Below are 18,098 nucleotides of genomic sequence, written 5' to 3'. Positions count from 1 at the left end.
CAGACTTGGCAGATATGTTCAAAAGATCAGCGGATGGAGGATTTCGGGAGTCGGGACTGGACCACTGGAGGGAAGAAGCCCGGGTTCCTGCCTTCCTGGTGGGGCGAGGTAAAGAAGAAGACAGAGAAAAAAATAAAAATAAAATAAAAATAAAACGAATGCACGATTTATAATTTCTTCCGTCCACAGTCCACACATTCTGACCACCTTATCTGACATCGCAACTCAACACAATGGGAAGCAGCCACCAGTTGGAGCTCCATCCACCTTTTCACCTCTTCCATCCCCGCCTCAACAGAATCCCAATTCCCACCCCACCCACTCATCCAAATTCCTTTTCCTCAACAGAAGCAGCACCTCTTCTTCTTCACTCTCTCGTCATCGGAAATGCTCGCCGAATCCAGCTTTACTCTATCTTCTTCTGGGCTCTTCTCTGCCCATATCCGAAGCAGACCCTCTACTTCTCTCTCATCTTCAAGAGTTGTCTCGTCTCAGTCTACCTCTCTTCATAATAAGCCATCTCTCCAATTCATTGGCCGTCAACTGCTGTCGCCTCGCCGCAGGCTTTTCATACTCTCTCCAAAGGCGACTGATCAGCAAGGTTAGTATATCTCTCATCTTTTTTCATTCAATGTTAAATCCTTGCTATATGAAAATGGAGCTCTACATAGCCCTTTACAGCCCAATTCGAGTTTCCATGGCGACTGATGAACTAAGTATAGTTGGACCCAGAGTCAGGTACTACCACTTGCTTGCATTGTCGTAGTAGATACTCTTACTCATATTGCACACCTCATTGCTACTTCACCGGTCCTAATAATATCGAATATATTCTTATGGGGAAAACCCATTTCACTGCTGGATGGATTAATTAATTTTGTAAAGACATTTGCAATTTGTAGCATCCTTACTGACTCGTTGTGGCAGGGACCATAAACTATTCGTAGTGATCGACACCTTTAGATAATTATAGCTAATTATCCTGGATACCAGAATAATTCAGGGTGAAAATTAGAAACAAAATAGGTCAAGATCTAGAAAAACAAACAATTGATCACAACAGAAATGGAAGTGCAACATGTGCTGCGGGTACCAACCTGATTGTACATTGGTACTACAGCAGAAAAGCATCCATGGCTCAACACGACTGTGATAGACAGTTCAAAGAAGAAATTCAGGTGAAAAGTTTCTTATTTGTGGAGTTCATCAATTGCATATGCGACAGTGGAAAAAGTATAATTTTATAATTTCAACTAAACATGTGAAAGCATCAAAACAATGCGGTCATATGCTTCTTTTCCAAGTTCAATGAAGCGGAGACACGAGGGATTTTTTGTTGAAAATTTTCTGATATTAGCACTTCCAATAGCTCATACTTCATTGCAAATGGATAGTTGTTTGGTACTTAGTTAATACGTATTTGATGAGCAGGAAAGTAGCTGAATGCACTTTTTGTGTTCATATTTTAGCATATTTACTTTCTTAGACTGTATTTCAACCAGCTTGCCTCCAGTTTGATTAGAAAGGCAAGTAAATTCCTTTAGAAGTCTAGAATACTTCCATTGAAAGTGATTGGAATATCTCCAATATGGTTGGCTTAGAATCCCAAAACATGGGTTCAAGTTAGGAAACAGCCTCTCCGCGAAGTGGGGGTTAAGGCTGTGTACATTATGACCCTCCCCAGACCCCGCAGTGGCGGGAGCCTCGTGCACTGGTACTCCGTTTTTTTTTTTTTTTTTTAATAAGAATCCCAAGTCAGTTGTGCTTCTGGCATTAATAACATACTACAATATTTGTTGTTGTTCAGGTCTTGACAATATTGGTCTCTATGTTCTCAAGCATGCTTATTCCATTTAACGGTTAGCCCATGGTTTTATGGTTATTCTAACATAACATCCATAGTTTGTTTGTGTCTTGATCAAATATTGTCAGTTACACGTAGGGCTTTGTCAATATTAGCCCCTTAAGTTATGGTCTTAAAGAATGCTTCATTGCCACTTTTGTGGTCGACTCTCATTTATTGTTAAACTCATAGCCCACAGAAAAAAGAAAAATTAAAGAGATTTCCAACTGATTAATTCACTAGAATGTTTACAGAGAAGTTATTATAATTTGTCATTTTGTTTTAAAAGCTATATTATGTCGATTATTCTTTCTGGAAGAGCTATCGGCCATGTTTTGGTAGCCATCGTGAATTCAAACCATAGAACCCTTGAATACATGTAGCTTTTCTCTTTCTTCCTCTTCAAAGTTCCCCATTGTGAATTTATAGCTGCAGTGATCATTGCATGGATGATTGAAGAAATTGCTGATCATTCAGTTTAGTAGTGGTATAGCTTCCCACCCAGCATATCTGTGTTTATTTTTTATTCCTGACTTATGAATCGCACAGAACCTTACTGGTGCCTCTTGTTTTCCCTTATACTCTGTAAATGTATTTTCTCCTTTTATTTGTCTGCTGAGTCCACTGTTATCTCCAGGCCAGGTTAAAGAAGATGATGTTGTTGACAGTAAGAACTTAACATATTCTAGCACAGACAAGATTGGGAAGAAGACATTGGGGGAGCTTGAACAAGAGTTTCTTCAAGCTCTACAAGTACTAAAACATATTGTGCTACATATATATTAGATACTACACTTGTGAAAGTAAATTGGGGAAGGTCTTTAGTTCTACGCATTCTGTGATCTTCCTTGTTTTCTAATTTTTATTTCCAAACTGCCTCTGATTGTCTATTATTTTATATTGCTATTGCTATAACACAAGAGAATGATGCCCGCAACTGATCTTATTGCCGCTTCACGGCCCCACCTAGATAAGGGAGCAATGTGTGGATTAGCCCTTGTATTTTGCAGCCATCCTAGTATTGGGACTCAAGTTGGGTTGAAACTTGGCATGTGGGCAGGGGCCAGAGGATTTGCTTGTCCGCCACATCCAACATGCCATGTGGCAGATATTCACATTTCAAGAGGGGGGTGGGGGTGGTAACCAAATGAGCTTCTAACTCGGCCAATGATTTGGCTATGCATTGGTATTTCTGTGGATATGGACAAAGACTATTCTTACATGCTTCTACTTTTGTCAGATGGTTGTAATTTTTGTTTGAATTTCAGCTCGGTGAGCAATAATGGGTTTTCTGTTTCTATACTACAGGCATTCTATTATGAGGGAAAGGCTATTATGTCAAATGAAGAATTTGATAATCTCAAGGAAGAACTAACGTGGGAAGGAAGCAGTGTTGTTATGCTAAGTATGGATTATTAGTTTCCTCATGGAATATATCCTTGAATTGTTACTCCGAAATTCACTCTCTCTCTCTCGTTATTGAAGATATTTTCTACTGTCTTATTTGCATGACATATTTTAGTTCATCTGGAATGCAGGTTCAGATGAACAGAAGTTTTTAGAAGCTTCAATGGCTTATGTTGCTGGGAAACCCATACTGACAAATGAAGAGTATGACAAATTGAAGATGCAACTTAAGGTTTGTGTACCATTGCTTCAATAGCCACAAGGAAATATTTGAACAAAGGGAGGTTATCTAAAGAATAGTCAAAGATTTCAATGGGAGGAAGGGATTCGACTGTTAGATGGAAAGGTGAATGATGTTATCTTGGACCAGACAGTTGAATTTCTTGGACTGTCAACCACAAAGGGTGCGTAGTCTAGTCTTTAGTCAAGGCTGTTTGAAGCTCTAGAACCATTGACTGGTCAATGAACCATTAGAAATGAACAGCCAGATCCATCCAGCAAGGATAATGGAATCCTAATCACCGAAAGCCATTAGTGACCAGGAAACCAAAATAACCAGGATCGCAGGGTACCAATATGAAATCCAGATCTGCTAATGCCTTAATGAACAGCGAAGGATGCCCACAATGGTACCCAGAACAGCATTTGATAAATTGAAAATAATCTGAGAAGAAATTATTTGAAAGTGCAGGAACTAATAGAAGAAACCGAAAATAAAATATGATGGAGAAGTGAAGAAATTGAAAAAAAAAAAATGTTCAAGCCTCCCACTTGAACTGCAGAGAAGGCCTCCCACCTAACTCCGACCTAGTCTCCCACTAGGGGTTCTACATCCCACAGATCTGCCTCTCACAGTTACAGCATAAAGCCATTTTTAAAAAAAAAAACCCGAAGTCGTGGGCTAGACTGCCATCTTCCCTTTATTTATAATAGAAGTATGGGTTACAAAATAAAAAGTGTTTGGTAGCAAGTAGCTTACAACCAAAATAGAAACTTTCTATAAAATCTAGTTGCCATTCATCAAAATAGGAACTCCTATTATAGAGAACAAAACAAAAATAGTAATAAATTGAAAGTAGAAACTACCTAAGATTCTATTACAATGAAATAAAATATACTTTGTAAAACTGAAAATAGAAACTACACTATGACAGCATTAGGATAGAATCTTCTCCACTAAATATCTTCAGTGGCCCCACAAGATCTTCTAAAAAAGCATTCCCACACAAGGCAAATATGGGCTGTGACACTGTTCATGTGAGTATCATGAACAGTGTTTTGGTCTTTTATTCTTCAGGTTTCGATCTACATCAAAGGAGGCTAAGAATTTCTTAATGTATGTTTATATGGATCAAAACCTAGGCCATTTGGTCTGGACGGTTGGTTGGACTATCAGACAATTAGCTCTCAGTTATGGGGGTCTGCCTCCTGCCTGTTGGAGGGAGGGGGACAATTACCAGAGTAATAAGCAATGAGATCTCTTCTATCGTCATGAATAGAAATTCCATGTCCACTCTGTCCTAGGTTAACCCTATTGGATCCATCGGGGTTACGTTGCATATATCTTACCTTGTTGTCCTTATCCATGTTAGCTTAATATCATCTTGTTATGCTGGAAAGCACGACCTGATATATTAAGGAAAATGAGAGTTCATTTATTGAAAGAAGGAACTTTGAGTTTGAATGAGAAACTCCAATCTCATGCAGGTATCTCTATGTCTGGGTAACACTATTGCACTTGTTAGGTTGATGAAAGAATTTTCTGGAAAATCCTCCAAGTTTCTTTCCAATTCTCCCACGAAATAATAGGTGGTGCGGTGGTTATGAGTAAACCAAATTGGAATCCACTATTAAGTTCATTTCACTAATTTAAACATCTTTGCTAACCCCATAAATGATGGAGGAGATCCATGCCCAAACCTTTTGGTTGGGTTGTGTTTTTTTTTTTTTAATGGATTATGGTTATATTCAATGAGTACAGAAGAATACGTGGAGGCTCTCCATTGCAAGGTAGCCAATGTACAAAGTAAAAGCAACAAGTTACACTCTCAAGAGATCTCCCTACCCGTAGGGTACAATTGGATTTGGAGGTCCTAGGAGCTAACAATAAGTCTATTCCTTGGTGAATGTAAACAAGCTCCAACAGAAGCACCAACTTTGCCTTGGACTTCGAAGGCGATAGAGTCCCAGATATGATGAAAGGTTTTTTGATTTTGTGGTCCATCTTCTCAGATTTCTCTTCATCCAAATGTGATAGATCATTGCACAAAAAGCTAGCTTCCCCGCTATATTACGAGGAGTTTTCTCCTTAAAATCTCTTTTCACCCAATTCCACTCCTCTTCAAAAGGCATGATTCTCTGCCTAGAAGGCCAGCATCTCCGAAGCAATTCTTCCTGATTTGACTGAAAAAGGGGTAGGCAAAGAATAGGTAGTGTACATCCTCCAAAGCATTCCAACTCAATTGTGTAGGGAGATCCACCTCTGAGTAAGGAGCATTACGCTGGGAGAGACCGACTGAGAGTTCTCTAGATGATGAAACTATGATGGGGAGTGAAACCATTGAACCAGAAAACATTGTGCCAGGGGACCCGAGGCACCTGGAATCTCACCAAATTCCAAGCTGATGAAGCCAAAAAAATCCTAGATCCTGTCTCTGACCAGACCACATGGTCACTGCTCCCTAATGTAGTTCTAGATTGGTAGGAGACCAACTAGAAGCCAATAACAAGGATCTGTTCTTGAATGCATAATTCGGGTAGATCAAAAATAGGTATTTTTGTTAAATTAGGGTTAGGGTTTGATGGTTGGGTTAGGTCAAGTTGATGTAGGGGAGTCTTCCAATGAAGGACCTGTTAAAGTTTAATGGTTCTAGGTATGCTAACTAGAATCGGCAGCACCGAAGAGGTTAGGGTTTTGGGTTTTTTGCAAAGGGAAAAGATGGGTTTCTAGGGTTTAGGATGGTCAGATGAGGGAGCAACTTGGATTTAGTTTTCCTTAATGTGAGGAGAATTCGATCAAAGTTTGGTGTGATTTGGTTGGCTAATTTGATCTGGGCAGAACTTAGGAATTGAGAAAATTGAACAGAATATGGGGAACTCTAGGGATTGGGCTGTGAGAGGATTAGAAGAAGAATGGTAGGGGTTGGGGATGATTCCGACTTACTATGGTAGCAGAATTTCCTTGGCAGCAGCTTGCTTGATTGTAAAACTTGAATAAAAATCGAAACTTGAATGTAACAGCAAAGGAGAATAAAGAGAGCTTGAACGAACCACCCGGGCTTCACACCGCAAGGTGTCGATTGTATCAAACACCAATCTCACTAGCCTTGATCAAACACAAGACAAAAAATCTTCAATGGAGAAGAAGAGCAGCAAAAAATTTTTCATTAATATCAAAATTCGTATTCGATACTTGCCTCCCTTACAACCTAATATAAAAGACTAAAAAATAGACTCCTACACTAAAAAAGAAAGGCCTAACTCAATCCTTAATCTATTAGGTAACCTAAACTGACTAGGAAAGTGAAATAACAAAGGAAAGACTCAAAACATGACTGGACTAATAGAGTCCTAATCCAGCCCAACTTACATCACATGACCACTTAACCAAGTCACATGATCACTTAAGTGATCACATGACCACTAATTACATCAAAATAAAACTAAGGAATTAAAACAGCTAATCCCGTTTGCAACCTAATTACCCATATTTTAGGCCCATAAAAGTGGCTTATTACATAGAAAACCCATGGGATCAAAGGTCCAACATGTATATAACCCAACCCTAGACTTATTCCCATTAAAATAAGACTCTTTTGGTGATGTATCTGCATCACTTTCCCTCGGTCATTTGATAACACATGACAAGGCTCCCCATGCCTAAATCAGCCTGGGATAAGAAGCCGGCGGTCTTGGCCTCCAAATCCCATCAAGAATAATATCATAAACTTTTGCCATTCTGTACCTTCCCGAGACATACTTAATTCTATCCGCATAAGCATTGATGTGGACTCTGTGAGGATGCCAATTGTCCATGCAACTATGCCAAAGAAGACTAGAGGCAGGGTTTTAAGTATTGGTAGGTTTCGTTTCGTATCTGCCAATACGTATCGGTAGGTGGGTATCGATATGATACTTACCAATATGATACTGATTTTTCAAAAAATGTTTGTATTAACCGGTACAGTCCAACACAATTAAGATAAACCTGATACGTCTACTTTAAATCTGCAAAACAGAAACTGTGAGTGAGATACGAAACTAAGATCATCCGAAGGCCTTGGAAACTTATTTTTCTCTTCGATATGAGTTGGAGCAAATCATATAACATAATAAACAACTAAATTTTTTTTTTGGTGTTATGCATCACTAGATGAGGTAAAAACGACTCAAATCCTTGCATCAAGCTGATACATATTTACATATTACATAATGTGTTTTATGCTTCAAAAATGTATTTTATATGTATCATAAGCACATCCATGCATTTCTTGACTAATTTCATCCGTATCTTTAGCGTATCTTGAGTCTCTCCGATACGATATGTGTCTCAAAATCACTCCTCCGATACGATACCCGATACCGATACTTAATTCCTTGTAGAGGTTCCGTCATCAATCCTCTCCTTGATCACATCAATCACAAGAGACCTATACTTTAATATTTTCCTCAATCCTTCTATTTCAACAGCTACAATAAGGAGAAAGAAATATGCTCTTACTGAAGGTTGTTGTCTAGTGGTATTCTCTTCTGTACAGGCTTTGGATGCAAAAATTGAAATTTTAGTTAGAAGACCTTTTTCCCCCTCTCCAAAATATAAACACAAAAGGATTTTAGGTTTTGTCAATCTGTTGAACCTCAAACATACCTTAAGAAATTGTTGATCTTATGTTGTTGGGATAAATACTTGTTACTTAACACCACACATCCCACATATTGTCAACTCATATGTTCAAAGTGTATACATTAACTATTTAAATATTCTATTTGGAACTTCTTATAAATCTCTGGTGTTCAGGTTGGTGGATTTGGATACACTTGAGCATGCATTTGCATTTTTAATTTGGCTCGAGTCTCATAAAGTATTTCTTGCTGATATTTAGTTTTCGATTTCCTAACCCATCTGTTACAAAAATATAGTGGATTTTTTTTTTTTTGGGGTAAAGAAAAATATAGTGGTATTACTATTCATTTTGTCCTTCCCTTTTTGCGTAACATTTAATAGATGGAAGGGAGCGAAATTGTAGTTGAAGGCCCACGGTGCAGCCTTCGTTCTAAAAAGGTATGCCTGCATTTCATATTTGGTCATTTATATGTTTTGTGTAGTATTAATACTGTTCATATATGAAAGTTCCGTCCTCATGTTTCAAAATTTGATCTTTTTGTACTTTGTCTTATTTATTTTTGGAGGAATTGCTGGAATTGACATATGTTCACAGCCATCAGGCAGTAACTGGTAGTGTCTGCCATGAGAGCTTTGGTTAATGGTTGGTGCTTCTTTCTCTCTACAGGTGTACAGTGACCTTTCTGTTGACTATTTCAAGATGTTCCTGTTGAATGTTCCAGCCGCTGTAATCGCACTGACGTTGTAAGCAACTTAATTATTTTCTCATTGATTAAGTGGAGAAACTACAACCGTAATGGCCATTACAATGGAAGTGTTCATTTACCACTTTTTTATGGAGTTACACATGAATTCTTATATGCGTTTTAGAAAACTACGTGATTCTGCTTCTTGGCACAATTTCAATTCTACCTATTAGTCTCTCTCTCTCTCTCTCTATATATATATATATATATATATATATATATATATTGTGGTATTCTAATCAAGGTTCGAAAACTCGGGTCTCGGTGGGATCTCGGTCCCTTGAAAAATCGAGACGAGTCGAGATCTCGCCGAGATTGTGCCTTTTTTTTTTTTTGGACTTGGACCCCCAACTCGATGGGTTGTACACATATTTTGGGTCTGAAACTTGGTGTTCAGCCTATTTCAGGCCATTTAAACATAATGGCATGCCCAGATTTCCTAACAAACAAGTCTAAATATGAGTTTCACTTTGGACCATAGGTTGGTAGGCGACGAGTCGTACTAAAACACCCTACTCTACACATAATTTAGTAATAGATAGCAATCAAAACATTCAATTTAGTACATAGCAATCAAAACATTCAAATAAAGAGTACATTACATCAATCTTCTCTGAACTTGTTACATAAAATGTGATCGAGTAATGAATTCTTTCTCATATTGATCCACATAAAATTCCCATGTCATAGAATTGCTGTAGTATTGCACATAATGTGACACAACCTAAGTGTAGTCATCAACATATGCCAAACCCCCTATGCTAGGGTACATGGGAGGCTGTTGGTATGAGGTGTGGGATCCACTGCTGCTGTCATATTGAGTTTGAGGTGTGTATGGCTGGTTTGGGACTTGGAATATGTGCCCAAAACCTGACCCAGTGCTTTGATTGTCAAACTCAACTGCTGATTGCCCAAACTGACCATAGCCACTATATTCAGAACCGGTGCTCTCCTGGCCATATTCATAGCCATGATGATGCTGAGATGAATGCCATGACTGATGCTCACTAGTAGTATTTATACTCATGCTTCCGAAATTTGCAAGCATGGTGTTCATACTGTTGTCATCATCCTGAGCATGTGAGTGTTTGCGACCATTCTTTCTATTGTACATTTTAGTGTGGCCACCATGGTCTTGATCTTGAGTGGCATGCGTAAACTGAGACTCACCTGTGAAATGCACAGGGTCCGCTTGCGTTTCCACATCAACCTTGGTTGAATCACACTTCAAAGCTTGCAATCCATCAAAAAATTGAAGCCAAGAAGAAGAAATATCGTTTTTGGGGTGTTTGGAGAGGTGTTTTGAGTGTTTTAGGACAAAACTCGCCGAGATATGCGAGTTCTGTCGAGTTAGATGGAATATATTATGGTAGATGGGTCAAAACCATGGGTAAAACCGAAACCGAGATCTGAGATCCGAGATCTCGGCGAGAAATTGTAATTTTCTGTACCGTAGGCTGTCTTGTCTCTGGTTTTGAAAAAACCGAAAAACCCGCGAGTTCTCAAACCATGATTCTAATCACCTAAGGGATTAGGGTTAGAAAACCTCATGCAAATTCAGGATTAATGGATTTGAACCAATGACTCCCGCCATATGAAAGCAATGCTCTAACCACCGAGTTAAGTAGGTTATTTATCATCACAAAGAGGGGACTCAAAATAGAAACCAGAATTTAGCAACTACCAGAAATAGAAACTCCCAAATAGTAACTCAGATTTAGCAGTTGCTGAAATTAGAAACCAGATTTAGAAAGTTCTAGAAATAGAAAGTAGTAGAGTACTGAAAAAGAAACTGGAACCAGAAATTAGAAATTAATGGAGTTCAAAATTAGAAACTGAAATTTAGTAACTAAATCAAGGAATAGTTAGTGAGAACCATATTAGAAGCACATAACAGATTTAGTAACCAAGCAGTACTAAAATAGTTTTAGGGAGTTAATCAGAATTAGTAAATTGCTGTAAAAACAGAACCATATTATCGGTGTTGTAACAGCACTCAAGACAAGGCAGTCAGCTGCCAACAAAACAGTGACACGATAGACTGGTAGTAGGCAGTATCGGCTGCAGAAATCCAGGTCTAAAACTTACCAGGATTTTAAGTATCGGTAGGTATCGTATCGATCGGTATTGGCTGATACGGGACTGATACAGCAGACACAGGTAAAAATAAGTAAGATATGCCTCCTTTAACCTGCAAAACAGAAACCGTGAGTGAGATACGAACTGAGAGCAACCGAAGGCCTTGGAAACTTGTTTTTCTTTTCAACATGAGTTGGAGGAAATCATCTAACATAAAAGACTAATCTTTACCATTTCAACAAGTTTTGGGGACTTACAACGTTCAAATCACGTAGTGAATTAGATTTGGGTGAAAAAGTGGTAAAGTTGCAGATCCCTATTTTTTGTTGGTTATTCATCACTAGATAGATAAAAATGTCTCAAATCCTTGCATCAAGCTGATATATATTTACATAGTGCGTAATAAGGTGTTTTATGCTTCAAAGCTATATGTATCATAAGCACATTTATGCATTTCGCTATCATTTCCATGTGTACCTTGCGTCTCTCCAATACGATACAGTACATCTCTTAAGGTTACCCCTCTGATATGATACCCGATACTGATACTTAAATCCTTGAGAGGAACAATGCTAATAGTTAGGAATCAGAATAGCAGTTCAAAGGATAATAGAAACAGCATATAGAATGCGCAAGATGGAGAAATATTCAGAATCTTACCTTTAATGGAAGAAGGAAAAGAAGAGAGAAAAAGAGAGAGGATATATTAGGCCTGTCACCTAACTGTAGAGAAGGAAACCAACTCCAGCCCTGGCATCCCACGAAGGCTTCCCCATTGCATCCCATAGTAGAGCACTTTTGAATCCCACAAAACCATGCTCTGTCTCTTACAGAACTCACAAGCTCAAGGCTAAACTATTTTTCAAATCAATGGTAGTGGGTATGATCCCCTACTCTTTATTTGTGACTTCATGAAAACAAGCAGAATAGGAAACCCCTGTGTATTGGTAGGAGGGATACTTTACAACTTAAGTCTCTCTTCAAAATAGAAGCTATTGTAGAATATTACAAAATAGAAACTAACTACTTAATCCCATATAGGGCTTAAATCCCTAATATTTGGGCTTATAGTATTGGTCCATTACAATAGTAAACCCAAAACTATAAAGCCCATGTCCTAGCCCATGTCCTATACAACCCATTGGGCACTCAAACTAAATCAGTTAATCCATTCTTGTCCCAGTTTGATGGCTTTGTTGGGGAATTGTCCATTCAAGAATCTCATATTTCCGAGTTGTTCACAACTAAATTTTGATGCTAACAAACACTTGAATGCATTTAACATATATGTGAAGCTTTGTAGTTACTCATAATGATAACAATCAAGATACTATACTATTGAGAGTAACAAGACTTGAAGGAGAACCAGGACCATGGTCAACACAAGTCCAGCCAAGGCAAAGCCTCGAGACAAGCTACTGGATTGAAGACAAGACAGTCTCAAAACAAGACATGCTCAAAGATCGAAGACGAAGCTTCAAGTCATGCTCGTGTGCATCAAGACTACCTTAGAACACTTACACACACTTGCATTGCATACTTGCATATTCATATGAGCATAGACCTAGATAGACCCTAGGTGATGCCCAAGGACCATTGAAAAGACCAAAAATATGTCAAAAGACCATTTGTGTAAAAGCCCCGAAAGACCCAATCAAAACAGCACTGAAATTGCACCAACCGGCTGGAGAATGTGCAGCCTGTTGTCCAACGGCTATATTTTCAACGGTTCTCTCAAACGGTCTGACCAGTTCATGAACATGTCGACTAGTAGACCCAAAATATGACCTTTTTTGACCATTTGAGATTCAAACTTCTCACACATTTTAGCTATAAATAAATAGGACCCTAAAAGACAAACTCAACACAGCTTTTTAGGCATTGAATACCATTCATTGGAGATCTTTTATTGAAGCCTTTTGTGTCTTTTATTATCAACTTTTGAGTTGAGTATTGTTATAGGCTTGCATTGTAGCGATTGATTCTTCTTATTGAAGAAGCCTTGAGAAAGCCTATGTCATGTGCATACACTTTACATCATATAACTTTGCACAGGGAGTATTCTCCACATAGGTAACATCATTCCTTATTTATTTGTTTATATTGAAGTGTTGATCTAAGAGTTTGTAGAACTGTTGATCAAATTAAGTGTGCATCATCTTAGAGGCACTTAGGTGATTGCATGGATACACTTATCCATAAAAGATTTGTGAACGGATCCTCTAATCCTTAAAAGATTGCACGGATCGTCTTAGCCTTAAAAGATTACACGAATTCTCTTATCCTTAAAAGATTTATTTGTAAAGGATCCTCTTGTCCTACAACAAGATTGTGTAAAAGTGTTGTTTCGCACCTACTGTATTGAAAGGAAATATCTAGTGGAATTCTCTCAAGTGTTGAGAGGAGTGGACATAGACTCTTAGAGTCAAACCACTATAAATCGCCTGTCTCTTGTGGTTGCTTTATTGTCTTAATTTTTAATTGTGCAATTTATATATAAAAAGGACACAATCCATTAGATACAAACCTATTCAACCCCCCTCTAGGTTGTTTCACAGGCTTGGTTTGCTGCCACCCTTCTTGTTCTTTTGAAATACATCTCTCTCTCTCTCTCTCCCTCACACACACACACACAGGGGTATAATTTACTGATTCATTCATTTGTACGTCTTTGAGGTGGCGATGTTTACTTTGATGTTGCTTAACTGTCTTAATGACTTGACTTAATTAAGTCTTTTGACTCTCTAGATCTGCTAATCCAATACAAGATTGAATACTTTATAGGTGGTCAATGATGTAGATAAAGCTAAGGAATGCCCAAAATATGGTTCCTACAAAGCCCTATCTGACTTACCCATACTCTTAACAATTTATACCCTAAATAAATTGAAGTATGATATTGACTTTACAGAATTTATTCTTTTATCTCTTGAAACCCAAAAATAAATGTCGAATATTGATTGTTGATTGGTCTCAGCGAGATAGAGATGTATGGAGGAATAGATTTTCTTGTGCTCATGATATGAGGAAGAGGGGTCATTTGGATCAATACAGAATCCTTGGAGGAGTACCTCAGCGCAAGAGAAAGACAGATGTGGGAAAAGGGGGAGATGAATATGTGTGCAATGCGAAGAGATATTCGAGTCAGAAAAACATGACAAAGATAAACTAGATTTTACAAAACAACACATAGGGGGCGGTTTAGCTATTTCCATTGTGACTTCTCGAGCTACCAAAAAAAATTCCTATTTTTGAAGTCAATTTCTTTAATTATCCCAATTGTTGAGTGTGGAGAAAAATAATGGGTGATATAAGAAGCATTTATGCAGTTTCAGTTATAACTTATAAGAATTTATGTAGTTTCAGTTATTTATATATTCAATTTTTTCATCAGTGATAACAATAAGGTTTTGCTCGTCATAAGAGCTGCAGGTGCCATCATCAGCTGTCATATCTCATACATGTTTCTTTTGATGCTAACAGGTTTTTCTTCTTAGATGATTTGACTGGATTTGAGATCACATTTCTATTAGAGGTTGGTTTTTCTTCCACTTCTTTTCCCATTCTGATCCCAGTGATTCATTCCTATGGATAGAATCATCTGAAAGTTAATGATATCTTGTTTAAGTGGAGCACGAAACAGGAATGTGCTTACAAAATGTGATTTTGTTTTTTAAAGTTACTTTTGAGTTCTTGTTCAATAACCTTGTAACAAAATCAGATATCACTAACCAGAATCTACAAAGAAGAAGAAGAAGAGAAGGAGAAAGAAAGAAGAACAGGGGAAAATCCTAGAGCCACGATAGGATTCAGAAATTTTGCCTATTGTGGTCTAGTCCCACCGCCCATGATATATATTAAATCAGGAAACCTACTAAGAGTCTAATTACAAACAAAGACCAACTCAACAACTCAACCATGACTTAACATACACTAATTCTAAACCAACTGTATCGACATAACCAGAAAGTGGAGTCCCCCTCATGGTATACTTTAACTTTCCCCCTCAAGCTGGAGTGTAAATGTATATATATATATATATACACTCAAGCTTGCAACAACAAGAATAGATATTAACAGCAGAACCAGTCTTGAACATATATAGCAGTCGCGGACGCCAGTGAGAACAGAGAGAACTTCATTCTGCTAGTAATACCAACTCAAGTACACCAATCACCAACAGAAACAGTAGAGAAAAATCTTCGGGTCGAATAAATGCAGACAACTATGAACAAGCGTGCCAATTGTAAGCCAGCATACAATAGCAGTAGCAACAATAACAACAGCAATAGCAACAACAACAACATCATAAACCCTTCTCAAGGAAGGCAAGTAGTAATCTTCACAAAGAAGACAGATAAAAGTGCACATAGACAATGTTTAAAGTATCGATATCGGGTATCGTATCAGAAGGGTGAATTTTAAGAGATGTATCGTATGCTACAGATACGTATGGAAATGGTCAAGGCACATGTGGAAATACACTTTTGGAGCAAAAAACAATATAAATAAGCAATATATAACATGTATCATGCATAAACACTAAAATGGAGAACAACGTGTAATGAGACGAGATTTTCATCGATTGGAGTACAAATCCTTGCAAATGATCAAGTTTGATGCATCAACCAACTTAGTTTTACCTAAATCTACGATTTATTGCAAAAAATAGGATTAAAAACCATGATTTAAACACAAAGATCAAGTTTTTCTAAAAAATCTCCTTCAATCTTTGATCTCAAAAAATAAAACCATAGTTTATTAGTCACATGGGCCTTTAATGGCTGTATCGACGTGTATCGGTTGGTATTGACCGTATAGGTCTGTATCGAGCCGTATTAGCCGATACATACCGATTTGTATCGATACTCTCACAGAACCCTTTCACGTATGTATCGTAAGTATTGGTACGTATTGGTCCATATCGTATCTTATTGGGTCGTATCGGCCGATACAATATGATACCAATCGAGACATACGATTTAAAAAAAGATATGTATCAGTATGTATACTACTGACAGATACCGATGTGTATCGGCCAATACAATACGATACGGACCGATACTTTAAACCATGAACATAGGTTGCTGCAAACCACGAATTAAAGAGCAGCATAGGTTGTGAACCACAAGATAACAATATAAGGTACTGTGAACCACAAATAACAATCTTGTTGCTGCAAACTACAAGTAACCATCTTCATAAAAAAAAGTGTTGCTGATGACAAGAGCAGATGCCACAAACAAATAAGCAGATGACACTATGTAGAGACATGAGTAGATTATAATTACAATCTTCAAATATCTCAGATAATAACCTCCAATCTCCCCTTGATGTGTAACACTAGATGTGGACAAATAATGGAGAGGAGCATACCAAACAGAATTGCAAAAACTGGAAGACGATCCAACAGTTGGTATGCAATAAAAGGCACATGCACCAAATTAGTAGGTTACCAATAACTACAAAAAAATGGATCCGATGACCAAGAAACTCGAACCAATCTCCTCTATACACATCATATTGTCATCCTTAAGCCATAGAGTACGTCAAAGCTACCAGACAACAAGACGACCATGTCGCAATATTATAGTAAAAGTATCATAGCTAGGGTCGCTAGGGGCCCATTCAAGTGATGAATGGATAAAAAAAGAGTAGTGGCAATTTTAATAAAAAATTGAAGTTGGTGTGGAATTTTGGGTAGTTAAGAAGCATTATGTAGATAAACTCAGTATAGCAGAGATGAGGATGTTGAGAAGGACATGTGACAAAACTAGAAGGATGAAGTAAGGAATGATCATATTATAACTGATTTGGGAGTAGCTCTGATACATGATAAGCTATGAGAAAGTCGTTTGAGATGACATGGCCATGCTCAACAGATGCCTTTGGATGCTCCAATACGGAGGAGTGATTTGATTTAGATTGAAGGAACTAAAAGAACCAGGGGAAGATCTAAAATGGCCTCAGGAGAAGTGGTGAGGAAAGACATGCATAATTTAGGCCTTGAATCAAGTATGACCTTGAATAGAGCTGACTGGAGGGCAAGGATCCATGTTGCCAACCCCATTTAGTTGGGATAAGGCTGAGTTGTTTTTGTTGGTGTAAGTTGAAGTTTTGAGCCCAATTAAGGAGGAAAACAAGAGTAGGAGCAGAAAAGTAATTAAATGTAAGGTAGAGAGGACAAATCTGGAATCATAATGAGAATGAGACAGAACTGAATCAAATAAAGCACAAAATAGAATAAGATAGGAATGGGCAATTATGGAAAAACACAATAAGAAGAGTTAGAAGACAACCACGATTTTAGGTTGTCTTCAACCTCTCGACTCCAACCAAGGTGGAAAACCAGCAACACTGTGACAGAGAGATCTCTCCCAATATCAAGGTTCGAGAACTCGCGAGATCTCGCGAGATCTCGCCGAGTTTCTCGGTTTTTCAAAATCTCGAGTCGAGATCACATACGCATTCTAAAAGTGCATTTTCTCGGCGAGATCTCCGAGATCTTGGTTTGACATAGGAAAATGCCCATCTAGGTCCTTTACATGAGTGCTAGATCCCGAGATCTTGCTGGAAATTCTTGGTATACAGACACCTATCTATGCCAGGAACCAAGACAGACAAGACAAACACTTATTTATGTCTAATATCATTTAATTACTTAAGATATTATTCATAAATAAGAAAATACCCCCCCATTTGAATCCAATAAAAATAGTTAAAAAATCAAATTCCAAAAGGAAAAAAAGTCAACCCCCCAGTTCAAGAACAAAAACTGGATTTTCGGTGGTAGGTGCAATTTTCAACTTTCTAATGTTGGGGTTTTTCTCAAATCTAAAAATTCCATAAATCTTATTATGGTAAAACATTGCTAAAAACCAAAAGTGCGGTAAAATATTCATTTGTTTTGATGTCCAAAAAATTATTTCCATTCAGAGCGATTTTGATAGCATTCGCGCACACCAAATTAAGTTTGACCGGTACATAACTCTTTCAATATAAATCAGATTTTAGCAATCTTGGACTTGTTGGAAAGCTTTCAAAAGTTTTCCAACAAGTCCAAGATTGCTAAAATCTGATTTATATTGAAAGAGTTATGTACCGGTCAAACTTAATTCGGTGTGCATCGAATGCTGTCAAAATCCAGTTGCATTAGAAAGTTTGAAAATTGCACCTACCG

At 37.8% G+C, this 18,098-nt stretch overlaps 1 protein-coding gene across 5 annotated transcripts in view; it reads left to right on the top strand.

The window, feature by feature from the left end:
* Positions 1-224: 224 nt before the first annotated feature.
* Positions 225-18,098, top strand: part of LOC122668963 (PGR5-like protein 1B, chloroplastic) — a 32,038-nt gene continuing 14,164 nt past the window's right edge. For all 5 annotated transcript variants that reach the window (XM_043865599.1, XM_043865567.1, XM_043865582.1 and 2 more), the window contains exons 1-7: positions 225-601; positions 2,481-2,596; positions 3,152-3,248; positions 3,382-3,482; positions 8,475-8,531; positions 8,761-8,837; positions 14,402-14,453. In XM_043865599.1, coding sequence (XP_043721534.1) covers positions 388-601; positions 2,481-2,596; positions 3,152-3,248; positions 3,382-3,482; positions 8,475-8,531; positions 8,761-8,837; positions 14,402-14,453 — 714 coding nt within the window. In that variant the 5' untranslated portion in view covers positions 225-387. The remainder of the gene's footprint in view (positions 602-2,480; positions 2,597-3,151; positions 3,249-3,381; positions 3,483-8,474; positions 8,532-8,760; positions 8,838-14,401; positions 14,454-18,098) is intronic.

The sequence above is a fragment of the Telopea speciosissima genome, chromosome 1 (genome assembly GCF_018873765.1).
Source record: "Telopea speciosissima isolate NSW1024214 ecotype Mountain lineage chromosome 1, Tspe_v1, whole genome shotgun sequence".
Lineage (NCBI taxonomy): Eukaryota > Viridiplantae > Streptophyta > Magnoliopsida > Proteales > Proteaceae > Telopea > Telopea speciosissima.
This window is presented reverse-complemented; position numbering and strand designations above follow the sequence as displayed.